The sequence below is a fragment of the Anolis sagrei genome, chromosome 4 (assembly GCF_037176765.1).
Source record: "Anolis sagrei isolate rAnoSag1 chromosome 4, rAnoSag1.mat, whole genome shotgun sequence".
NCBI classification, from domain to species: domain Eukaryota; kingdom Metazoa; phylum Chordata; class Lepidosauria; order Squamata; family Dactyloidae; genus Anolis; species Anolis sagrei.
Window position 1 is genome coordinate 227336072 of NC_090024.1, and position 27304 is coordinate 227363375.

The window sequence follows — 27304 nt, forward strand, 5'->3', positions numbered from 1 at the left end:
CTATTTATGCAAGCCTGTTAAAATAAAATCTGTTAGAGCATTGTGTGAAATTACAGTGAAATGAAGAGTCAATATTTTGTCTTGTTGGTTTTCTGTGGTGCTCATTTACTACCAAAAATGGGGTCTACCTCAAGCTTTGGAAGAAAAGCATTCTCATGTTAAACAGTGCAGCTAACCCTGGTAACCTAATCAAAGGGTGAATTGCCTGCCTCTAATTTTGGCCAGAAATGCTTAGACTGTTAAAAACCTCCATACGTTATGCATCCTGACTGTAATGGAATGAAGGTGGGTACAGGTGGGGCCGACAACCCCATATTGTTCAGAAGCTTATGAACAATAAGCTCCTTCCCTCAATCATCCTTTAAGGTGCTACAAGATCCCTTTACATACTGATATTCCAGACTAGCCGGGCCATGTCTTTGAATGCACTCCCTTACCAGTTCACTTGGGATATGGGAACTGGACTGTGTGCATTGCATGCCAATGTTGTTCCATCCTCTCCCTCCCACAGCTATTCAACCCTGCTCCTTTTTCCCCATGCCAAAGGATGTTTCCAAAGGCGAGTAAACACTCCAGGGGCGAGCCTCCAGTTCACAGCCAACGGGTAGTTGCTGTGACGACGCAACCGGCTTTTCTACCCATTGCACACATTACTGCCCGGGTGTTGCAACCATCCGGTCTCTCTTTTTTGTAAGTGAGCTCTCCACATGTCCCTTTTACTGAAAGGTGACGACAATTCCCCTGGACTGGGGAATAGACTGGGATAGAACTAGGCCAAAGGTTGGCCTGCCAAGACGTTTCGTAAACTGGCTTGGAAGAAAACAATGAGGCAGTAAAAACTGACAAGCCTCATTTCCAAGCATTCATTAATTGAGCTGGTTAAAGGATAAACTCTTGGAAGGGGGGTGCCATTTCTGGGGACATGGTCCATTCTTGGCCAGGAACCAGGAGCCACGTTTTCAAAGAATGACGTTACAGGGCAAGCCTCTTTTGCCCCGGATAGTGGGATGGACCACAACCAAGGAAAAGTATTTAAGGAAGGAAGATGCTTCCTGGAAAACCAGAGACCTCACAGAGATCTTGCAGTCAGCAATACTTTACTACCTGAAAGGACCAGCCAAATCCTGTCCAAGCTAAATACAAGAGCCTACTGCAAAAAAGTAAGTACATTACCTGCATTTAAAAAATACCCAACATAGTTAAAATGGGATCTTATGTATGTGTGTGTGTGTGTTTAAAATTTGAGGAAGAATTTAATAGCAGAACAGAAGTTTTGTAACTGCAAGGTCTCAGTTTGAATTTTCATTAGCTTCAGAAGAATTTGAGAGACATTCCTGTTGTTTTATCATTGTCAACCAGACAATATGGACCACAGACCACTTGCAATCTTTGGTAATTCAAAATGTAGCCCCAGCAGTCTCCATTCTCCATTGAGCAAAATTTAGCAATGTTTTCTGGATGTTTGGTAATTATTTTCCTAAGAAAATCCTTAAACAGTTCAAAAAGTTGCAAATGTGACTTTTTCACTCTATCCTACCTGATATGTATATGTGTGTGTGGTGTGTGTGTGTACACACACATACATATACACACACACACGCACACGGCAATCCCAGTCTTCAGATTTATACTCTAAAAAGACATGGCATGGAAGGAAATGGGGACTGGGGAGATAAAAAGAAAGGAAGTGTAAGACATTTGCCTATAAACTATGTTTGTTTGTTTGTTATTCCCCAGCTGGCTATCCTTATCACGTGGCGCATAGCCAGGACCTCTTCCTTATCACCTGCCAATAAGCAGCAATGCCTTCCCAGCAGCAGAAACAGAGAAACATCCCCTCAAAGGTCATCCAGGGTGACCTGAAGGGTCTGGCGCCAGATGTAAGAGATTTCATTGAAAGCAATGCCAAGCTGTGCCAACCAGAGGCCATCCACATCTGTGATGGCTCAGAGAATGAGAACAAGAAGATCCTGGAGCTGATGGAAGAACAGGGCATGATCGAAAAGCTGGGGAAATACGAGAACTGGTAATGACATCAATAATGGCTTATGTTTGCTAATGTAGTGCGAATGATTGCAACTGGTAGAAAAGAGCCACTGTTCAATTGCTGTTTTATCCTTCTTAAGTCTAGGGTGTGGTGATGATAATAATAGTATAATATTCCCGTGTGTTGTTTTATTACGAAAAAGAATGGTTAGCAACGTAGTTACCTTTCACTGTATCATCCTAACATCATACAGAGCACACACACACCTATACTAAAGATACCAGATCCTGTCTGATCTTGGAAGTTAACTCTAGTTAGTACTTGGATGAGACACCACCCACGAGTACCAGGTGCTGCAAGCTGTATTTCAGAAGAAACTGGCCTAAGAAAGCTTTACAAAATATATGGAGTCACTATCTGTCAACAGGAAACGAAGGGATGTACACGCTGCAGCTTTAATGTAGAGATGAATGTCACTTTTTTCTATCGTATTTATTTAAGATAATTTTTCCAAAAGCTCACAAAATTACTTCATCAATTTGATGGAGGCAAATGTTATTCACCTAGGGCAGTGGTTCCCAATCTTTTTTTGTCCAGGGACCACTTTGACTAGGGACCACTCTCCAACATTATTACCAAAAGGGTTACGAATCAGTTTTTGGTCAACTTTAGATTTGGTTTGATTATTTTGGGTGCTGATTCAGAAAATTGTACTGGATAAACCACATCAGCTCTAGTTTCTCATACAGAGCATATGTCATCCAGTAGTCACCATCTGCTCACCCAAAGAAAACCATATTTAATGAAGCCTCAGCACGATAAGAGGGTTTCACGAGAACAGTCGCTCTTGTTGCAACAGTGTAGTAACGGTGAGGCTGAGGAACATATTTAAGTACTTGTGGGCCACTGGTGCTCCATGGACCACAGGTTAGGAACCACTGATCTTGTGGAATTATAGTTTAATATGAAACTTAACATCTTTTTAAAACTCAGGGGATGTAGTCTAGCTCCTTTATCTGAAGGGAGGAAGCAGATGCAAAGGAAAACAATATTTAATCAGAATACATGGAAGAAGAAGGAGGGGAATAGAAAGAGAAGTGAAAACACCTTGGGATGTAGTGTTTCTGTCTCTACCTCTCTCTAAGGGTCTGATGTCAGCATGTGCTGCCTTGCAGGAGTGCCTTCTGTGCGCTTCCTCTCATGCAGTGCAAAGGTCTGCAAAGATAACAAGAGAAAGATGAATTGTTGTAGGTTTTTTCGGGCTGTATGGCCATGGTCGAGAGGCATTCTCTCCTGACGTTTCGCCTGCATCTATGGCAAGCATCCTCAGAGGTAGTGAGGTCTGTTGGAACTAGGAAAACAGGTTTATATATCTGTGGAAGAGAAAGATGCCACCAAACTCCAGCACTCTCCACTTGAAAACTTGTCATTCCAATAAATCCTTCTTCTTTGGGGAAGTTGGGACTACACATAAGCCAGGGGCAACAATCAATTTTTGTCGTCATGGGGCACACTGAGTGCACACGAAAAAAAAATCACACCACTTTGTTTTCCCAGTGTCTAGGTGGTTTTAAGTAATTTGTGCAAGATGGAGTTTGGGTGTGCTGGACATGCTAAAACAATGATTTTGTGTGTCCACTTTTGTGTGACAATTGTCCCCAGATCAGCTCCCCCAAATTAAATTTGAAGTATCATGGGTCTTTGAGGGTATCCTGAAGGGTCTTGAGAAGCAACACAAATGGGGACAAAGGGCTGCACTTTTCCACCTCTGTTTTAGGCCATGCATTACCTTATCCTTTCCGAATCTGATACTCTCCAGATCTGTTGGATTACCACTACCATAACCTCAAGCTGGGAGTTTCAGTTCAACATATCTGAAGGACACCAGTTTGAGACAGGCTGAGTTGGATAGTAAAAATGTAAAAATACATTTTTAAATACAAAATGCCAGTGAACCTTGCCTCTGCTCCAAAAACTTGTTCATCAGGCAGTTACATCAGTGATATATCGATAGAAATCAGTTCTTTGTGTCCAGTGTAAATAATATTATTTTTGTGACAAAACACTACATTGTTGTAGATCAGGGCTTTCCAAACATTTCATGTTGGTCATGCACTTTTTAGACATGCATCATTTTGCGACACAGTAATTCAATTTTGCTAGAAAACTAGAGGTCAAACCAACGTCTTACAAGACATACAGACATAAATTGTAATGACAAAATGTATTATGGGGATACAAAATCTTTCATGAACTTTCCATTTATATATTTTAAAAAATATGATGTAATGCTTATTTCACATAGACTCAGAGGTTTCTCATCAGGTTTGTGTGACACACCTATACACTGCAGTTGACACACTAATATGTTGTGACACATAGTTTGGAAAGCTCATTGTAGATACTAAGGAAATAAAATATGTATTATCCAGATAGGATCCCCCAGTGGTGCAATGGGTTAAATACTTGTGCCAGCAGGACTGAAGACTGACAGGTCATAGGTTCGAATCTGGGGAGAGCATGGATGAGCTCCCTCTGTCAGCTCTAGCTTCTCATGCAGGGACATGAGAGAAGCCTCCCACAAGGATGGTAAAACATCAAAAAAACATCCAGGCGTCCCCCCCCCCCCCCCCAGGTAACGTCCTTGCAGACGGCCAATTCTCTCACATCAGAAGCGAGAAGTTTCTCAAGTTACTCCTGACACACAGACACACAGACACACAAAAGCTGGAGCAGATCAGACAATTGGCCTCCATTAGTGGTTAGACCACATCTGGAATATTGTGTCCAATTCTGGGCACCACAATTCAAGAGAGATATTGACAAGCTGGAATGTGTCCAGAGGAGGGTGACTAAAATGATCAAGGATCTGGAGAACAAGCCCTATGAGGAGCGGCTTAGGGAACTGGGCATGTTTAGCCTGAAGAAGAGAAGGCTGAGAGGAGATATGATAGCCATGTATAAATATGTGAGAGGAAGCCACAGGGAGGAGGGAGCAAGCTTGTTTTCTGCTTCCCTGGAGACTAGGACGCGGAACAATGGCTTCAAACTACAAGAGAGGAGATTCCATCTGAACATTAGGAAGAACTTCCTGACTGTGAGAGCCGTTCAGCAGTGGAACTCTCTGCCCCGGAGTGTGGTGGAGGCTCCTTCTTTGGAAGCTTTTAAGCAGAGGCTGGATGGCCATTTGTCAGGGGTGATTTGAATGCAATATTCCTGCTTCTTGGCAGGGGGTTGGACTGGATGGCCCATGAGGTCTCTTCCAACTCTTTGATTCTATGATTCTATGATTATATAATGGTGATGGGAAAACATGGTTGACCATAGAATCACACTGTAGGTCCTAGAGATTTCCAGACGTTGTTGCTTCCTCCCTAAAGAGAGGTTTTCTTAACAAGATTTATTTGGAATGGGTTTGACTTTTGCCTTCCTCCGAGGCTGAGAGAGAGAGTGACTTGCTCAAATGCATCCATGGCTGAAAGTATACAAACCATGCTCTACCAGAAGCCCACTCTAGTGCCAAAGCCACTACCGACATAACTGAAGTCCTGAAGTTTCTCTTTCTTGTAAATATCCTATTCCTTTCCCCTGCAGCTGGTTGGCTCGCACAGATCCAAGGGATGTGGCAAGAATTGAAAGCAAAACTGTCATTGTCACCCAGGAGCGGCGAGATACCATCCCGGTCCCCAGAAGTGGAGTAAGCCAGCTGGGACGCTGGATGTCAGAAGAAGACTTTGAGAAAGCCTTTAGTGTCAGATTCCCTGGCTGCATGGCAGGTAATGGCATGAGAAAGAGGATTCGTGGTTAGAAAAGAAAGGAAGCTGCTTTATATTCATAGGTATGACAGCATGTCTTCCAACATTTTGAAGATTGCAAACATTATTAGTGAGGAAGAATGCACAAGCTAGGAGAGGTTGCAGCAGTTTGCTTTTGCCTGAACCTGTAAGAGGGATAAGATTACCAATGACTCTCCTTTCCCAGCCCTACCTTGCTGAGTTAATGGAGTGCCGAGTACTTTTGCAACCTGAACTCAATGTGTAGCATTTGAAGTAAATTGAAGGGAAATGGAGAAAGTAGAAAGAAAGAGACATTTTAAAAGCCATTTGAAAAAAGCAGAATGACAGTGGCTTAATCTGGACTCTTCCTGCTAAAGTGTCATACAGATGAATCTTGATTCAAATGATAGACACATTCAAAGCCAGCACCGGATGGTGGTTTGAGTGTTGGACCAGGACTTCAAGAGAGATTCCACCTGACTTAAAGGAGATTCCACCTGAACATTAGGAAGAACTTCCTAAGTGTGAGAGTTGTTCAGCAGTGGAACTCTCTGCCTTGGAGTATGGTGGAGTCTCCTGCTTTGGAGGCTTTGAAACAGAGGCTGGATGGCCATCTGTCAGGGGAGCTTTGAATGTGATTTTCCCGTTTCTTGGCAGGGGGTTGGACTGGATGGCCCATGAGGTCTCTTCCAACTCTACGATTCTATGATTCTAAGAGCCCAGGGTTTGAATCCACTCTCAGCTATAAAAACCCACTGGACAATTTTTAGGAAACTCACATTCTCTCAGCATTAGAGGCAGGCAATGGCAAGCCTTTCCAAGAAAAGCCTTATAATAGTATTGCCTGAGAGTTACTATAGTGGGAAAGAATTTGATGGCACACAACAAACACATGATTTCCTTTTTTTGCTTAACTGAATCTGGCCAAACAAAACCTGCTGGTTTTTGAAATTTAACAGAAATGTATTAGTGCTCCTGACAACGTCCTATTGCCAGATGCATTCAGTCCAAGTCAGATACATTTACAATTCACCATGTCATTGCTATCCCCACTCCTTGTTCATGAATTTATAAAAAAAATACCTTGAGAAGTTCTCTCTCCTCTTTTCCCCACCAATGTTTTTACTTTTACTTCTCAAAAATAATAATAATGCAAATCTCAATAATGAAATTCCACTTACATTTTCACTCAATATAATGTATTTTATTTACTGTATATACTCAAATATAAGCCGTTTTTAGCCCCTTTTTTAGGCTGAAAAAGTCCCCCTCAGCTTATACTCAAGTTAAGGTTATTTATTATTTTACTCTATTGTTGTTGTTACATTTATTATTTTACTATATTTGTTATTATTAATTCATTTATCATTTTACTCTGTTTTTATATTTATTATTTTACTTTATTATTGTTGTTATTACATGTATTATTTTACTGTATTATTACTGTTGTTTTAACATTTCCATCACTTTACTCTATTATTATTATTATTATTATTATTATTATTATGACATTTATTATTTTACTCCTTTTATTATTATTGGAAAGATATGTAATGTATGTTTACATTGAAGAAGGTCAGAAACATTGTTTAATCAGAGTTGGGCAGTCTTATCTTAAATTACAGTCTTATCTTAAATTACAGTTTCATGTAAATATTCAAAAACATTTAACCTATTGATGCCTCAATTAATGTAATTGTATTGGTATCTATTTTTATTTTGAAATTTGTCAATAGCTGCTGCATTTCCCACCCTTGGCTTATACTTGAGTCAATAAATTTTACCAGCTTTCTTGTGATAAAGTTCGGTGTCTCGACTTATATTTGGGTCGGCTTATACTCAAGTGTATACAGTACTTACTTTACCAACCTCAATCTCTTGTGTCCATGCATTTTGCTTTTCCCCCTTTGCTCCCCACCCACTGGGAATAGTTATATATTCAATTTGAGTATTATTTGAATTAATCAATCAATCATGAAGAGAGTATGATTTAGTTCTTTATATTTTCTTTTTCCGTTTACTCTAGCTACCAGAGTTCCCTCTTTCAAGTCCAAATTCTTCTTACAACCTGTCATATATTTCCTCCCCTTTTCAAAAATATAATCCTGGAGGATACAGTTCACAAAATATTCAAACCATTTTTAATTCCCATTTTTCCTGCTCTTTCCAGCTCAAGGCTATTGTTGCTTAGACCGCTTTTATCATATGTTTTATGATATCTGTCTTTTTGTTAGTGCTGCTCTTACCCTTAATTTTATGACTAAAAATACCTATTATATTGAGTGAAAACATAAGTGGAATTTCATTATTGAAATTTGTATTACCCTACTTGTGTCTATAATTAATTATTTTTTTAAAAAAAATCTCAAAAAATGAGTGGAAATGATGCACAGAATAGCTACAACTCCCAGGAAGAACACAAATAATGTGATAGTTTTGGTTGCTGTGTGCTGGACTTCTTGCAGAAAGTATTATCTATCTATATCTCTCCATCAACTATTTAATATATAGGCTACTATCCTCCTAGCATAGGATTCAAGGTGGCTTGTTGTTGCTTTGTGTCTTCAAGTCATTTCCAAGTTATGGTGACCCTAAGGCAAACATGGAGTCATATTCTCTCAGCTTCAAAAGAAGGCAAAGGGTTCTGGAAGTTGGGAATGTGGAACAAGTTGTGTGAGTTCCTACTTAAACTATTTGTTGTAAAATGGAACCTTGACTTAAGAGCGCCCCAAATTAAGAACTGATTGAGTAAAGAGCATTGCTCTGCCCTGTTTCGCTTTGACATATGAGCAACATTTTGGGCTAAGAACTAGAGCCAGAGGGAGCACTAACGCAAGAGTACAGGGCTTTAGGGTTTCAAGGGAGCAGCCTCCGTGCCTTGTGCCTCATGCTCTTGTCTGCTTTGGGAGATTGCTGTCTGCTTTGCTCTTCTCTGCTTTGAGAATCTTTGGGTTCATTAGAAATGACTTGAAGGCACCCACACTACAATAAGATCCTGTATGTCCTGGGTTTCCAGCAAGATAGAGAAAATATATCTGAAACTTGCAGCTTCCATCTCCCACTTTGGGTTCATTTAAATTAAAATTTGCAAACCTGCGTCTATATAGTGCTTTCTGACAGCTGTCAATCAACTTTAAAACAATTAGTATTCAGCTTCTACTTTCTAAAAGGCCTCTAAAACACGGAAAAGGGACGTGTTTGGAAAAGGTGATTAAAATGTATTGGAATCAGGTGGTGACATTGGCAGGAAGCTTGAAGGTGCCATACATATACATAAATTCCCTTGTACAAGTGACTGTTTTCTTTGGCCATTATTGTTTTTGTGGTGTGATTTTGCAAAGCATATATTTAATTCATGGTTGCATAAGTGGATTTCTAATTGTGTAACTATTTAAGGAGTAGGTTACTATGGAAATCTAGGGGAGCACATTGGTCCCTCAATAGAACTTGTATGGTGCCACCACATCACTGCACCCACCTCCCCAAAAGAGATTTTCTTTTGCCCCAGATACCCTCTGATAGCATATTTTGGTCCATTATAAACCCACACATAGTCTTTTAAAAATAAAAAATGAGTGGAAGTTACTTTCTGTTTCAAAAAAAGTTTCTTTGGAATCAAAATGTTTTATTTAATGGAGCCATCACGTACATAGTGCAAAATGTTTGGATAAAAGCAACCCCAGAATCACTGGGTTGCTGTGAGTTTTCCAGGCTGTATGGTCATGTTCCGGAAGCATTCCCTTCTGACGTTTCGCCCACATCTATGGCAGGCATCCTCAGAGGTTATGAGGTCTGTTGGAAACTAGGCAAGGGAGGTTTTTATATCTGTGGAATATTGTCCAGGGTGGGAGAAAGAACTCTTGTCTCCTTGAGGCAAGTGTGAATGTTGCAATTAGCCACCTTTGTTAGCACTGAATGGCCTTGCAGCGTCAAAGCCTGGCTTCTTCCTGCTTGGGGGAATCCCTTGTTGGGAGGTGATTAACTAGCCTTGGTTGATTCATGTCTGGAATTCCCCTGTTTTTTGCATGTTGTTCTTTATTTACTGTCCTGATTTTAGAGTGTTTGGATAATGCACCACTGTCTGCCAGTGCCTCTGATAGACTATCTTCTGCACAAGGATTGCAGTAACATGCACTGTGGCAGAATCTACACTGCCATCTAATCAGTTTGAAACAGCATTGTATGGTCAGTGTAAACTCATATAATGCAGTTTAGCAGCGCAGAACTGCATTATATGCGTCTCCACTGACCGTGTAATGTGGTTTCAAACTTCATTATACATCAGTGTAGATCCAACCTGTGAGTTCCCTGTTCCAGGAGGGAAAAATAAGATGCATGGTTAGTTGCATGTACAACATTGGAATTCAGCAAAAAATAAAATAAAAATGGAATGCAACTGTTGTGTAACTACATGGGTGAAGTTTTTCATAATGTAAGCACAATATAGGATTTTGGTCATATATGTCCAGAGCTGGTCATATATTTTTATTTTTATTTCTTTTTTTATAGGGCGCACCATGTATGTTATCCCATTCAGCATGGGACCCATTGGTTCTCCTTTGTCCAAGTTTGGGATCGAATTGACAGATTCTCCTTATGTGGTAGCCAGCATGAGAATCATGACACGGATGGGAACGTCAGTCCTAGAAGCTCTTGGCAACGGGGAATTTGTGAAATGCCTCCATTCAGTCGGGTGCCCTTTGCCTTTAAAAAGTAAGCATGTTTCAAGCCTAAATGCACAATCTTTATTATTTTATTTGCCGTATCTAGCACAATATTCAGGCAAATTTATTTTACATGGCAGTGTAGACTCACATATTAATTTGATTAAGGCATTGGAAGATAATGGGTCCAAAACTTTTTATCAAGGATACTACCAACAGAGTTTTGGAGCTGTTATTTGTCAGTTTAGTTGTGCAGATTAGTTTTCATATCCCCATATTTCTATCATACAGAATGTATGCAACCTGTGCTATTTTTGAAGGTTACTGATTGCTACTGTATGTGTATGTGCATGTGCAAATATATGTATGTACATGTATATGTATGAGTGCCAGCTGTGCAAAGAACACTGCAGGGACATTTATTTATTTATTTATTTGCCGCATTTGTATACCGCCTTTCTCAGCCAGAGGCGACTCAAGGCGGTTCACTGTCGGCAGCGATTTGATGCCATAACAAATATCAAAATACAGTTAAAACAATTATAAACAATTCAACATTTAAAATGTAAAATAAAAAGCAAATATATCTGTAAAAACAAGATCCTCGGCATCTCCTTACTAAAATTGTTGTCCAGTTGCATCGTCAGTCATTCCATATATTTGTTTACATCTAATTATGCTCCAGTAGAAAAAGCTTGCTTGATGTTTGAAGGAAGGGAGCCGATTTTATATCCCTGGGGAGGGCTTTCCATAGCCGAGGGGCCACCACTGAGAAGGCCCTGTCTCTCGTCCCTGCCAAACGCATCTGCGAAGAAGGCGGGATCGAGAGCAGGGCCTCCCCAGATGATCTTGAAGTCCTAGATGGTTCATAAGGAGAGATACATTCGGATAGGTAAGCCGGACCAAATAGTGGATCAAATCGAAGGAGCTGGATTGACCAAAGGGTTCAAGTCTAGTATGTACGAGCATATATTTCAGTACAGAAATTATGCATATTCTCATCATGTATATTAAAAATGGAAAAGTGAAGTTTTAAAGATCGGTCTTATCTGTCATAATTTGCTGTTTTGAGATGTTTGATACATTAAAATCCGCATATAAAGTCCTGGGTTATACTAAAATTAATATGAAAATCTATGTTATCCTGCTAACATCTCTACAAAAGGAAGTAAAATAAATATTAAAATTTGAAAGTGGATCTGATACATGTTAGATTCATAGGTATGATAGTTTAATATATGATTAGATATAATAATGTATTTGATGAAAAAAAGGGAAATACTATATTAAGATGTTAATATCATCATGTCAGTAACTGGATGCTGAATTTAGGTGTCATGCTTAAGATATCTAAGATTCTGAGGAAATTATTGGTGGTACCTGCAAAAGAAGACGAATTCTTGACTGTCTTATTCTTTGTAGAGAATGAAAATATGGAAAATCCATGTATTCTAAAATAAGAACATTTTTCTAAAAGTTTTAAATATGATTTTGAAAATCAGTAGTAGAAAAATGTGATATTGTGTAATAGATTAAATCATATAAGATATACATCCATTGGTAAGAAAGCTGAATTTCAGTGTTTTAGTCTTTCTCCTTTTTGTTTCTTTTTATATATTATTTTTAAAGTATTTTGTCATTTTTTGGAGTTGTTTTATATTTTCTTTTTTATCTGTTAGAGCTGTAGTTTACATTATATTCAAAATATTTTGCACTTAAAATAAAAAATGCATATTAAAGTAAAACATTACAATCTTCTCTAAGGGTGCATTTAAACTGTGGAATTAATGTAGTTTGATGCCACTTTAACAGCCATGTCTTAATGCAATGGAATAATGGGAGTTGTAGTTTTTAGCCTTTTCTGCCAAAGGTGTTGGTAACTCATCAAACTACAAATCCTAGGATTCCATAGCATTGACTCATGCCAGCTAAAAAGTGTCAAACTGTATTAGTTTTACAGGTGGAAACAACCTGTGTGACAAATGGTGCTTTGTATTTCTAGGGGCTCTGGTATGCAACTGGCCATGTAACCCAGATTTGACTCTGATTGCTCACATCCCGGATCACAGAGAGATCATTTCTTTTGGAAGCGGTTACGGAGGAAATTCCCTGCTGGGCAAGAAGTGCTTTGCTCTCAGGATTGCCAGTCGGATTGCCAAGGAAGAGGGCTGGCTTGCTGAGCACATGCTGGTAGGAAGCATTTTTAATATAAGTTGTTGTAGGTTTTTCATTTTTTATGGCCATGTTCTAGAAGCATTCTCTCCTGACGTTTCGCCTGCATCTGCGGCAAGCATCCTCAGAGGTTGTGAGGTTAACTTCACAACCTCTGAGGATGCTTGCCACAGATGCAGGTGAAAGGTCAGGAGAGAATGCTTCTACAACATGGCCATACAACCTGAAAAACCTACAACAACCCTGTGGTTCCGGCCATGAAAGCCTTCGACAATACATTTTAATATACAGTGTACATTATTTAGAACCAACCCAGCACATTCAGCAGCTAGGAGGCGCTCACACTGCATTGTGTTTTCACAAGTGCTATGAAATGGTTTACTGCACTTCATCTCTGAGCCAAGCAAGAAATAATACACACAGAAATGAGTAAAGCAGACTCCCAGAGTACTTTCCGCATGCTTCAATAAGTATAACTTTGAAAACAGACAACTTGAAACAGAAAGGCTAGAGAAGGTGCTTTGCCATTTCCACCACTCAAGTTCCCAATGTATATTTGCAAATCATAATGTTGTAGTGTGCCTTCAAGTAAGTTTTTTCTTCAATATTAATATTTTCTTAAATATTTGAAAGTAATATATTTAAATATTTGAAATCTCCTTGGCAATATTAGAATATTTGACTGTAACTGAGAAGACCAGGATTAAAATGTTAGTCTTTCCCTTTTATAGCGTAGGATTGTTCTGAGTTTAAATGTAGACTCCCTAAAGCTAATTGGAGAAAGAACAAGAGAAGTAAAGGTAAAGGTTTCCCCTTGACATTAAGTCTAGTTGACCATGACTCTGGGGGGTGGTGCTCATTTCCTTTTCTAAGAGCCGGCATTGTCCATAGATGCCTCCAAGGTCATGTGGCCGGCATCAATAGGTACCGCTGCAGCAGGTAGGTAACGACGTTCCATGCAGTTTATTCGAAGAGGATTTGTCATTGCCTTCATCTAAAGGTTGTATGGCCATGTTGTAGAAGCATTCTCTCCTGACGTTTCACCTGCATCTGTGGCAAGCATCCTCAGAGGTTGTGAGGTTAACCTCTGAGGATGCCTGCCATAGATGGAACGGCGTTACCTACCTGCTGCAGCGGTACCTATTGATCTATTCACATTTGCATGTTTTTGAACTGCTAGATTGGCAGAAGCTGGGGCTAATAGAAGGAGCTCACCCCGCTCCCTGGTTTCAAAACGCTGATCTTTCGGTCAGCAAGTTCAGCATCTCATTGGTTTAACCCGCTGCGCCACCAGGGACTCTGAGCAAGAGAAAAATACAATAAATAAAATAGATTTATCAATAAAATATAATTGCATGTGATTTTTTTCAAGAAAATCACAATATAATGAGTATATTCCAAAAATTAAATTCATATTTCCTCTATGCTGTGTTGGTTTTTGTTTGTTTGTTTGTTTGTTTTCAAGTTAGGAGTGACTTGAGAAACTGCAAGTTGCTTCTGGTGTGAAATAATTGGCTGTCTGCAAGGACATTGCACAGGGGATGTCCGTATGTTTTGATGTTTTACTATTGTTGTGGGAGACTTCACTCATGTCCCCGCATGGGGAGCTGGAGCTGACAGAGGGAGCTCATCCACTCTCTCCCTTCTGGATTCAAACCTGTGACCTGTCGGTCTTCAGTCCTGCTGGCACAAAGGTTTAACCCATTGCGCCATTGGGGGCTCCTATGCTGCATTGTGTAGAAGCAACATCTCTTAGATAATAGTTTTGTTCATATGATTGGAAAAGCTAGGCAGTGGTCAAGAGTAATTGTTTAGTAGTCTAGAGTTATTAATACTCTAAATCCCTTAGTGCTGTTATGACTTGTAGCATTATGTGCTTTAAAATTGTGCATTTTGTGCTTTAAAAACAGATCTTAGGGATCACAAACCCAGAAGGCCAAAAGAAATACTTTGCCGCAGCCTTCCCCAGTGCATGCGGAAAGACCAACTTGGCCATGATGAAACCAACTCTGCCAGGATGGAAAATTGAGTGCGTTGGAGACGATATTGCTTGGATGAAATTTGATGACCAAGGTATCAATTATGTTTTATGGCATTCAAAGGGAAACTGAAATGGCTGTGGCACCAAGCCAGCACTTTATGGAGCAACAAAGGTTTGAGGATAATGTCCTGGATCAAATACACCTCTTTTCTTGCAGTGTTGCAGTCAGTCTGACTTCACTGCATTGTAATTCTTAAGCAGTGCTCCATATCGTGCAGTATAATAAGATGGTAAAATTCCCAAAGTGAATCGAACTAAATGAATAAAAGCTGGAGACATGCTGGAAAAATTACATGCCACGTGTAGTGAAGTTTATTTCGGAGAACTTCTTGGATCAAAAAGAATCCGGGAATGTTTGAACTAACTCTGGCGAATTCTTGTTTTTCTCATCCATAGAACATCCCAGTTCAACAGGGACAGTCCCATTAATCCTCTGCTGTCCTTTTTCTGGGGCTTTTGGAACATCCCAGTGTTTCTCCTCTGCCTTCCATACTTCTTCCCTTTTTTCTCAGTTTGCTTCAAATTAAGTTCAAAATGCAAAAACCATTTGTACTCATTGGAGAGAGAAGAGACGAAGGGGTGAAATCTCTAACTTCCCTGTATATTAGATAAAAGCAAATGGCTGCAGCCTCTCTTACTGCAGTGTTGTGTGGCTAGACATGTTCTCATTTTCATCTGTTTATATTGTATCAAAAGCATTGCATAAGTTTAAAACTGATAAAAGGGATCGCAAGTAGCTAAATAGTTTCAGACCAAAAACGGGGAACAGCAACTGCATTGTCTGTAGCTTTGAATCGTTTTTCCTCTGTGCATGAGGCAGGGCATTGTGGGCAAGCATACGGATGCAGAGTTGTTTGTTCTGCTTCACAGTTGCACAAGGTGGAGGATTCTTCTAGGTAGTACCATTTTGCCAGGTTGTCATGATCTGCCAACTCAACTGAGTCTGTTCAGGGACTTCAAAGTTGCCCATTCTTGGTTTGACCTTGGAGAAAGACCCTCGTGGGGAGCCATCCAGTTGGAATTGCCTGATTTTTCTGCCCACAGGAATATTCTTGCTGTTGCTGGGGGAACATTAGGAGGAGTGGTGGTACTCATGAAACTTTTCCGTGATTTGAGTCTACTGAGAGGAGGCTGATAGCCATACAGTGGGTGGTTTTCACAGTGTTCGATCTTATTTCTCTCACAGCAACTTCCTGTCACACATCAGGGGAGCAATGCCAGCTATCTTATGAACAGGTGTAGGTTTGAGACATCCTGTGATTATTCTATGTGTCTCATTCGGTGCTATATTCACCTGCTTCACGTGGGCAGATTTATGCCAGACATGGCAGGGATACTCAGCAGTTGAGTAAGACAAGGCCAGGGCTGATGTTCTTATTAATTCTGGGTCTGCACCCCATGTGCTATCTTATTGTGTGCAGCTACTTTGTGCTTGGTGTTCGCACAGTGTTTCCTAAATGTTAGTCTACGATCTAAGGTGATGGCAAGATATTTAGGGTGGGAACAGTGTTCAAGCTCTTGGCCTTCCCAGGTAATCTTCAATTACTTTTACAACATTTTGATCAGTGAAACATTAGAAGGTATGGTTTTCAGGAAAGTGTCAGATTGTAGAACAGACATTCTCTTGGAGCCAAACTCTGGAATTGCCCCACTTCATTTCAAAAGCACATTTCACACCTGATATATAGGAGACCCTGGCGGCGCAGGGGGTTAAACCCCTGTGCTGGCAGGACTGAAGACCGACAGGTCGCAGGTTCAAATGCGGGGAGAGGCGGATGAGCTTCCTCTATCAACTCTAGCTCCTCATGCGCGGACATGAGAGAAGCCTCCCAGAAGGATGATAAAAACATCAAATCATCTGGGTGTCCCCTGGGCAACGTCTTTGCAGACAGCCAATTCTCTCACACCAGAAGCGACTTGCAGTCTCTCAAGTCACTCCTGACACGACAAAAAACAAAAAACAAAAATACAACCAAAAACCTGGTATATACATTCCTTCGAGTTTGGATTTACTCCCTTTTCTATTTTCTTCATATCTGAAGGAGAGAAATGCAATTTTTTTTGCTTATATCAGATTGAAATCAATGTATGGTCAAGCAGGGTCTACAATTATGTAATACGTATGTAGTTTAAATCAGGAATTACAAGTTTTTACAATTTGACCCCTTTGCATTCTTGTGCATGTTTGGTTTGAAGAGATGTTTTGTCTAAGTTCACATTCAGTCATAATTCCACCAAAACTATGCATATTTGAGAAAGGCTTATTCATAGCATTTCAAAATCCATCTTACAGAAGTGTATATGCATAGGAAGTCATGTCAATTTTAGAGACGTCCTATTGTCGGACTCCGCTAAACCTGAGATGACTAGAAGAAGACCTTATAAGGGTCATAACTGGAAAAAATTGTACCGTTTCTCTTTTTTCCCTGCCACCATTTGCACTGATGCATCAAGATGGAGGAAAGGAAATCATTGTTCTCCTTCCCCTCTCAAAGGCATGTAAAGTGCACTAACAGAGTAATACTTTCATTTTAGAGAAAGAAACTGTCAAGGCGTCAAGCGAGGCTTTTCTCCCACTTTTGTGAATGTCTCTCAGCAGGAAAAGAAATGACAATGGGGTTGGCTTGAAGGATACCTGTGAGATTGCATCCAAATCTTAGTCATACTTAAGGTGTGGGAACATCTTCTCCTGCTCTCCCTGGAGGGAGTGCGATGACATTTAAAGTGGGAACAGCACATCTTGTGAACACCTGTAATGTGCATTAGCTGAAGCAAGGAAAAGCTCTTGAGTGATAATTAAAGCACCTTAAAAGGATGTATAATTTTGGCATAACTGAAAACCAACGCTGGGGAGGGGGGAATGTGAAAATCTGTCAACCCACCCCCCAATCCCCCTAGTCATATTCAAATATTTTAAAACTGAGGTTCTTTCTTTCCTTGTGTCAGGAGCATGAGTCCTGCCATGTTTATTCTTCATTTGGTGTACGTATTATGTGAATTGGATTGTCGTTGTCGTGCATTGACCATGCTGATATTTCCTTGTTTTTAATAGCTGTTACTGGGACATAATATTTCTTATCATTAGCTAGGAAATGTTAAAAGGGCCTCCTGGTGGCACAGTGGGTAGAACTACCGAGCTGCTGAACTTGCTGACCGAAAGGTCGGCGGTTTGAATCCGGGGAGCGGGGTGAGCTCCCGCTTTTAGGCCCAGTTTCTGCCAAGCTAGCAATTCGAAAACATGCAAATATGAGTAGATCAATGGGTACCGCTCCGGCAGGAAGATAATCACGCTCCATGCAGTCATGCTGGCCACATGACCTTGGAGGTGTCTACAGACAACTCTGGTTCTTCGACTTGGAAATGGAGATGAGCATCACCCTCCAGGGTTGGACATGACTAGACTTAATATCAGGGGAAACCTTTACCTTTACTTTTACTAAGAAATGTTTATCTATCCCTAGGAGATTTGTGGCTGCAGCTGCAAAAGGGAGGTAGCAACTGGTCAATAGCTCCGACCAAGGCCATTCTTATGAAAGGAATAGCTGGAATATTTTGGTTTTAATAATAATAATAATAATAAATATTATTATTATTATTTCTTATTTGGTTCTCCTCGTGGCTCAAGGCAGGTTACAACATAGTTAAAACACAACATAACCAGTGAAAACATTCTATAAAACACACCCATTAAAAGTAGGAGTCAATGGAGGAAAAACGTACACAAGAGATTAGTGTTACATAGTGACAAATGGAACAAAAACCCGCTGATTAATTAAATTGCTTTACCTATAAATGTATTGTGCAGTTATTCATTTCTCGGATCTAACAATGTCTGTTGTATGGTGAGCAACTCTATAAGGGTTGACAGAATGAAGAACCTCAAAAGAAAAAAAAAACAGAGATGGATACAAGGATAGCGAATCTGCTCAGAGTTTTAGTCCAACTTTAAAGAAAATATCCAGGGTGCTGAACCTGTTTGGGAGTGATGGTTGAGGATCTTGAATAGATGGAAATTCAGAACAGATTTTCCATCTCATTGAATAGTGTGTTTGCGTTATTAGATACCTGAAGCTCCTGTTACTTCTGCAATTCACTTAGGTAATTTAAGAGCAATCAATCCGGAGAATGGCTTTTTTGGAGTTGCTCCTGGAACATCAGTGAAAACCAACCCCAATGCTATAAAGACCATTCAGAAGAATACCATCTTCACCAATGTGGGGCTAACCAGTGATGGAGATGTCTATTGGGAAGGCATTGATAAGGAACTTGCCCCAGGAGTGACAATTACGTCATGGAAAAACAAAGAATGGACAGCCAAGAATGGTATGAATACTTGTTGGGGAAATCTACCATTCCTCCTCCTTTCCTTCCTCCCTTTTTCTTTTTTCTTTCTGTTTAATGGGACAGTGATGACATCTGTATCTGTTATTTGTCCAGAGGAACCCTGTGCGCACCCCAATTCCCGGTTCTGCACTCCGGCCAGCCAGTGCCCCATTATTGACTCTGCCTGGGAGGCTCCAGAAGGAGTCCCAATTGAGGGGATCATATTTGGAGGACGGAGACCTGAAGGTAAGCATTCCCATAAAGTTGTCTAGCAATCCAAGTTTTGAACGGTAAATAGGTATGGAATTGACTATTAAACAAGACTGAGAGCAGTAGGTTCTCTCTAAACACAAGGACAGCAGAATTTTAACCTTGTTGGCTTTGTTACAAAATAAATCTGTTTGCTTTGGTCAAATTCTAAAAATTCCAATTTAGGCCAATGGCTTATTTGTACATTTTAATACCATATTTTCCCAAGGTGAATTGTTGTTACATTTGAAGGGTAAGAGTTTCTCAAACTGATACATAAGGCATCCTACAGAAAGGCAGAAAATACAATAATATATATATATTTAAAAAGTCCAAAATTAAGACTAAAATATTATGAAAGAAAAACAGAATTAAAACCATGTTTTAATTAGGACAGTATTGTTGTTGTGTGTCTACGAACTATTGTGAACATATCACAGGGCTTATGGCAAGGTTTGTTCAGACGTTTCCCATTTCACTGTTGCGAGGCTGAGAAAATGTGACTTATCCAAGGCCACCCAGTAGGTTTCATGGCTGAGTAAGGATTTGAACAGTAGTCCCCAGAGTTGTAGTCCAATGCTGAAACTACTACTCCACACTGGCATTGTACAGTAAAGGTTGAGGTAAAGATTTCCCCTGACATTAAGTCTAGTCATGTCCGACTTTGTGGAGTAGTGCTCATCTCAATTTCTAGGCTGAAGAGCTGGTGTTGTCCATAGACACCTCCAAGGCCTTGTGGCTGGCATGGCTGCATGGAGTGCTATTACCTTCCCACAGAAGCGGTACCTATTGATCTACTCATATTTGCATATTTTCAAACTGCTAGGTTGACAGAAGCTGGGGCTAACAGCAGGAGCTCATCCCCTTTCCTGCATTTGAACTACTGACCTTTTGGCCAGCAAGTTCAGCAGCTCGGGGGTTTTAACCCCCAGTGTCACTGGGGGCTCCTATGCAAGTATATATATTCCAAAAATTAAATTCGTATTTCCTCTATGTTGCGCTGTATAGAAGAAGCATTACTTAAATAATCGTTTCATTCATATGATTGGAAAAGGTGGGCAGTAGTCAAGAGCAATTGTTAGCAGGCTAGAGCATTGTATAACTCCCTCAAAAAAAAAAAACCTCCCCATTTTTTGTTTGTTTTTTTAATTTTAAAGATTTGCCAAAAGTTCCCAAAGAAGGAGCTAGGGTTACTGCAATAATGAGGTAGCCAAGAGATAAGTAATTCTATTAGATATTGTGAAGGCCAGGATGAAATGAACCATGTAACTGCCATTTTCAATGTTCTGCTACATCAGGAATTAATGCTTTCCATCTGTTGCAATGCATGAATTTCCGCTCCTACACTTTGTTTCCATAGGTCATTAGTGAGCAGGGAAATGCCATGTACTTTGTAGACCCATCTAGACTCCTCCTTTCACCCTCCTAGGGGCCATGTACACTGGGCAGTTTAACCTGTGCAAATACGTCCTGGGGGTGTCATCCATGTGTCCTGGGAGCAAGGGCAATCTTCTCACCTCCTCTGCGTCCCTGTTCCTAGCTAGCCAAAGAGATCACCCTGAGCTCCTTGCCGTTGTGGCCATCTCTGCAGACATCAAAATGGGACACCCATGTGACAGGAAGAAGAAGGGTATGATCCATCCCATTTCCCTGCATTTAGTGCAGGGAAAGGATCAATGTATTGGGCTGAATTTGACCTGATCCTGCTATCCAAGGTATCCTGATCCTATGGGATTCCAATAAACTCCAGATTTCCCCCTGACTTTGGCCAAAGTGGGACAAATTGTTTTGAAGCAAAAATCAGAACAAAACCCCACAATATTCACCACATGTTGTTATACATCAAGAGGACAGCAAATCTTCCATTTAGAGTGAGGTTCAGCATTTTTTTGTAAGTCTACAGATGATCTTAGTTGCTCCAGAGCAGTAGCTCTAAATATACTGAAAATGCGAATGGACATTTTCTTCCCTGACTCCTTATAAAACATGAGTGGTAGCCTCATTATTTGAACTGTTTACATGGCCTGATACAATTAGATAAACCTTCAAAGATCAAGTTTTGACTGCTGTACCAGCTACCCCTGCAGAGGGATAACTTAGCCACAGTAGTCCCCTGTGCCGGCAGGACTGAAGACCAACAGGTCGCAAGTTCGAATCCGGGGAGAGGAGGATGAGCTCCCTCTGTCAGCTCCAGCTCCTCATGCGGGGACATGAGAGAAGCCTCCCACAAGGATGATAAAAACATCAAATCATCTGCGTGTCCCCTGGGCAACATCCTTGCAGACGGCCAATTCTCTCATACCAGAAGCGACTTGCAGTTTCTCAAGTCGCTCCTGACACGATAAAAAAATTAGACTACTGCAATGACCTTGAAAAAGAATTGAGAGCTACAACTATTCAAAAATACGGAAGCAGAACTGATGACAGGCATAGCGTATAGACATCACCTATTTTAAAACTGCTGCACATACTATAGTTTTGCTATTAGTCTCAGTCATAGAGGTAGTGATGACATTGACAAACTACAGCTCAATACTTGAAGGCAGGCTTCTCCCTGTGTCTCAGCAATTAGGCTAATATGTTGTGGGAGAGCATGGAAGAAGGGTGTATCTCTTTCACCCCAATTGTGGAATTCCTTCCCTTTAGAGGTCCACTTGGCACCAACCTTTCTTGTTCCAAGTTAAGTATATAATAGGGTTGTGCATGGAACTGTTTTACTTCATTTCATCAATTCTTTTGATGGTTTAGTTACCTTCGAAAGCATGTAACGGGGAGGCCCCTCCCAGTACGAAAATCAGCTTGACCCAATAGCAAGCGGGAGCCAATTCCAGCTCCTCGCTTGCTTTTTGTGAACACATGACACTTCATGCCTCCTTGCCTTGAGAAGAGTGCATGTTTGGTGGGCAGGCCCAGAAAGCATGCATGTGCGCCTGCCTGCAGCTGAGTGCTTCCTCTAGAGCAGGCATCCTCAAAATGTGGCCCTCCAACTCCCAGAATTCCTGACAATTGAACAAGCTCGTAAGGGCTTCTGGAAGTTGGAGGCCCAAACAGCTGGAGGGCCGCAGTTTGAGGATGCCTGCTCTAGAGGAATAAGGAGAACTTGCCTTGGAAAGAGTGTGTGCGTGTGTGATGTGCAGACCCAGAAAGCGTGCGCACCTGCCTGCAGCCGTGTGCCTCTCCTCTGGAGTAGAAACATGTAAGAAGCCTCCTTAAAGCGCACCCCTGCCTGCAACTGAGCACCTCTCCTCTAGAATAGAACAGCTTAAATGCCTAAAATGATGGGAAGGGGAGCCTGGGAAGCCCCCCCCCCCCCATAATGGGCTGATCGAAAACTGATCTTTCAGCATCCCAGAGCAAAAAAAGGTATCTGCCCTCCCAATTTCAGGAGGCTCCCAAAAATGGATTGGGTCCCCCACTGAAAGCCGAGAGATGAAACGAGTCAAGGTTTACCCTGAATGTGCAAACCTAGTATATAATGCGATATGAACATCCACAGGTTTTGGTACCCAGTTTAACCAAACCCCAGCAGATAGCAAGTGTACTTGTACATTTATTTAATACAGACTTCTAAGTTGTTTTATCTTGTTGTCGTGTTTAATATATTCATTCCACTGAAGCTATTTGATTGTTTTAAATTGCTTATTGTTTTATCTGTATGCCACCATGAAATCCCACGAGGAAAAATGAGATAGAAATGTTTTAATAAAATCAACAAGGAGGGGGAAGGAGATGTAACTTAGAAATTTACCATTTGCACTGCATCAACACTGTTTATTTGAAGTAGCAAACTGTTATGTGCCCAGGACCACTGACCTTTAAATGCTGTGCCTCCCTCCTTCTCTCCAGGCGTGCCTCTGGTCTATGAGGCTTTCAACTGGCAGCACGGCGTATTCATAGGTGCAACAATGAGATCGGAAGCAACAGCAGCTGCGGAGCATAAATGTATGTCCAAGTGAAAGCAGAAACACTGCCACAAGGAAACTACAAATAGTTTATTTTTCATTTCTCTCTCTTTTTATTGCAAATATATTTATGTGGTAGGCTGAATCGTGTAGTGTATGAACTGTGAAAAAATATCAGAGGGCCGATATGATGTACCACTAACTAGGAAGGATTTCTTGTTGTTAATTACGGTGAAATCATCTTCAACTTATGGCAACCCTATGATTGAGAGACCTCTAAGGTCACTTCTACACAGCTGTATAAAATCCACATTGAACTGGATTATATGGCAGTGTGGACTCAGATAATCCAGTTCAAAGCAGATATTGTGGATTATCTCTCTTGCTATTTCAGGTTATATGGCTGTGTGGAAGGGCCCCAAGACACCCTCCCAAAAACCGTCCTGCTTTGGTCCTACAAACACAGGGCTGTGGGTTTGCTTGACTATCCACCTTCAAGGTTGTCTTCCTCTCCCAATCATTACATTCTTATAGAAATGTAGCTTTATAATACCCTTGTTTAGAGGGAAAGAAAGTAATTCATTTAGACTTCAAAATCCAGGTGCACGGGTATAGGATGTGGGATTCTTGACTTAGAGATAAGATCTGCAAAAAGGATCTGGGAATTAGTGTTGATCATAAGTTGAGCATGACCCAGCTGTGTGATACCACATCAAAAAATGAAAATAATATTGCAGACAACATTAATAGAAGCATAATTTCCATGTCAAGGGAAGTGATCGATTCATTATATTCTAATATAAACAGCCCTCATTTGGAGTAGTGCATTCAGGTTTGGGCACCTCGTTTCAAGCAGGATATAGATAAATTGGAATGGGTACAAAAAACAGCTGAAGCCCCTTCCACACATCTGAATAAAATCCCACATTTTCTGCTTTGAACTGGAATATGGGGCAGGAATATGGACTCAGATAACCCAATTCAAAGCAGATATTGTGGGATTTTCTGCCTTGATATTCTGAGTTATATGTCTGTGAAGGGCCCTAAATCCCCCCATCTACATTGTCATAAAATCCAGATTATCTTCTTAGAACTGTATTATATGGCATTGTAAACTAATATAATCCAGTTCAAATCAGATAATCTGGATTTTATATAGCAGTGTACATATAGCCTAACAGCCATTCCACACAGCCATATAATGCAGGATATCAAGGTAGATAATCCACAATATCTGCTTTGAAGTGGGTTGTCTGAGTCCACTGCCATATAATACAGTTCAATGTAGATTTTATACAGCTGCGTAGTAGGTGCCTAAAATGATAAGAAGGAGAATACATCATACGAGGAAGTAACTGAGGATGAATCTACCTCAGGCATGGACAACTTTTGGCCCTTCGGGTGTTTTGGACTTCAACTCCCACAATTCCTAACAGCCTAAGTTTGGCCCAATTCCATCGTTGGTGGGGTTCAGAATGCTCTTTGTTTGTAGGTGAACAACAGCTCTCAAATGTCAAGGTCTACTTTCCTCAAACTCAACCAGTGTTCACATTTGGGCATATTGAGTATTCATGCCAAGTTTGGTCCAAATCCATCACTGTTTGAGTCCATAGTGCTCTCTGGATGTAGGTGAACTACAACTCCAAAACTCAAGGTTATTGCCTACCAAGCCCTTCTAGTATTTTTTTGTTGGTTATGGGAGTTCTGTATGCAAAGTTTAGTTCAATTCCATCATGGCTGAAGTTCAGAATGCTCTTTGATTGTAGGTGAACTATAAATCCCAGCAACTACAACTTTCAAATTACAAAATCAACCCCCCTCCTCCAACCTGACCAGTATTCAAATTTGGGCGTATTGGGTATTTGTACCAAATTTGTTCCAGTGAATGAAAATACATACTGCATATTGGATATTTACATTACGATTAATAACAGTAGCAAAATTACAGTTATGGTGTAGCAACGAAAAAAAATTATGGTTAGGGGTCACCATAACATGAGGAACTGTGTTAAGCGGTCGCAGAATTAGGAAGCTTGAGAAACACTGCTCTAGCAAGATTTTCTAGTCTGTGCACGGGGCTGGATTCGATGGTCTTCTAACCCTTCCAACTCTCTGCTTTATGAATTCTGATATCAATGTTCGAATCAAAGAGATTTATATCAGTTGATCATAGAAATAATGTTCTAAATGCAAATAATTTTCCATCTTCTTTATACAGGCAAGACTATCATGCACGATCCCTTTGCTATGCGACCCTTCTTTGGTTACAACTTTGGCCAGTACCTCTCCCACTGGCTCAGCATGGCCCATCGGCCTGGTGCAAAACTGCCAAAAATTTTCCATGTCAATTGGTTCCGAAAGGATAAGCAAGGGAGATTCCTCTGGCCAGGGTATGGTGAGAATTGCCGCGTGCTGGAATGGATGTTCAACCGAATCCAAGGAGAGGATTGTGCAAGGCGCACAGCCATTGGCTACGTCCCCAGCGACACAGGTGTGAACTTGAAAGGCCTGGAAGGTGTTGACATGCAAGAACTGTGTGATGTTTCCAAGGATTTCTGGGAAAAGGAGGTGGAAGAAATCAAGAAATACTTTGAAGAACAAGTGAATGCCGACCTCCCCTATGAGATGGAAAGAGAGCTCCTTGCACTGGAGCAGAAAATAAAGCAGTTATAAAAAAGCAGCCAGAGCAGATTATTTAGATGATTCTGTACCTGGAAGTGGGAAGGGGTAAATAGAGAAATGTCTTTTCCAAACTTCACCTCTGGACTGAAAGCACAAAAGTGCTAAAGTTGGCAGAAAGACTTGGTCAGGACTGTCACATCTAAGCTAACTGCATACCCTCCAACATTTCACAGATGATAACTGGGATACATGTGGCCAGTTATTGATAAACTGGTAAACTGGTAAACGTTATGATGAGGAAAAAGACTCAAGTTAGGAAAAGTAGCAGCAGCAACGTGCTTTTGCATGAGCTTACTGGGAAGGGAAAAATTTTGCTCTTCCTCTCCACTCCATCTTGCTATGTAACTCAGAGCAAAGTACTTTGATACTTTGAACCTCTTTTGCAATAATTGAAGTTAGTTAAGGATAAATGCCCCGGAGTGTGGTGGAGGCTCCTTCTTTGGAAGCTTTTAAACAGGGGCTGGATGGCCATCTGTCAGGGGTGATTTGAATGCAATATTCCTGCTTCTTGGCAGGGGGTTGGACTGGATGGCCCATGAGGTCTCTTCCAACTCTTTGATTCTATGAAATGGAGAGCATGGGAAGGGCAAAGAGAAACAGACATTTTTAAAGCAGGCAAAAATAGTGGGCCAGCAGAAGACAAATCAGGGGCATCCCTGTGAGTTCAGGACAATTGGAGGGCGTATGATTATAGTCCCGTTTTTCAGATATCACCTATCAAGGTGAAGCAGTTGTCATCAAATATTCTTGCTTGATAAGCTTTCTTCCACAAATTAAACCCTGCACACATTTAGAAGAAAGGTTTCTCATAATAGCCGAAGTTCTGTAGTATAAAGTTAGATCCCTGTAACCTCAGAACTCACATATGGGACTTCATTTACACATGCCCAGGGAAAAGGGTCTTACCAGAAATTTGCCAAGTTCTCTAAGGCTGTGTCTACATTGCTCTATGTCCCAGGATCTGATCCCAGATGATCTGCTTATCCCAGATTATCTGGCAATGTAGACTCAGGGCCCTTCCACACAGCCATATAACCCAGAATATCATGCAGATAATCCCACCATATCTGCTTTGAATTAGTTTATCTGAGTCCACATTGCCATACATTCCAGTTCAAAGCAGAACATGTGGGATTTTCATACAGCTGTGTGGAAAGGGCCTCCGGACCCTTCCACAGAGCCATATAATCCAGAATATCAAGGCAGATAATCCACAAAATCTTTGAATTGGATTATCTGAGTCTACACTGCCATATAATCCAGTTCAATGTGAATTTTATACAGCTGTGTGGAAGGGGCCTCATATAATCCAGTTCAAGCCTGGGATCAGATCTCGGCATATAGGGCAGTGTGGTTCTATGGTTTGCTCCCCTTTGAGGGTACCATACAGTTATGTTGGAGAACCTAACAAATTCACTAGGTCAGGGGCAAATCTAGATCATCATCATGAGCAGTCTGAGGCCCCTTCTACATTGGCATATAACCCAAATTATCAAAATGGATAATCC

At 40.8% G+C, this 27304-nt stretch overlaps 1 protein-coding gene across 1 annotated transcript; it reads left to right on the plus strand.

Annotated features, from left to right (window-relative positions):
* Positions 1-622: 622 nt before the first annotated feature.
* On the plus strand, positions 623-26956 carry PCK1 (phosphoenolpyruvate carboxykinase 1). The gene is made up of 10 exons (XM_060772052.2): positions 623-1160; positions 1738-2026; positions 5582-5763; positions 10273-10476; positions 12430-12617; positions 14510-14672; positions 18739-18963; positions 19078-19209; positions 23059-23154; positions 25333-26956. Exons 2-10 carry the CDS (start codon positions 1803-1805, stop codon positions 25785-25787), a joined length of 1869 nt encoding a protein of 622 aa, XP_060628035.2. The 5' UTR covers positions 623-1160; positions 1738-1802; the 3' UTR covers positions 25788-26956.
* The last annotated feature ends 348 nt before the right edge of the window (positions 26957-27304 follow it).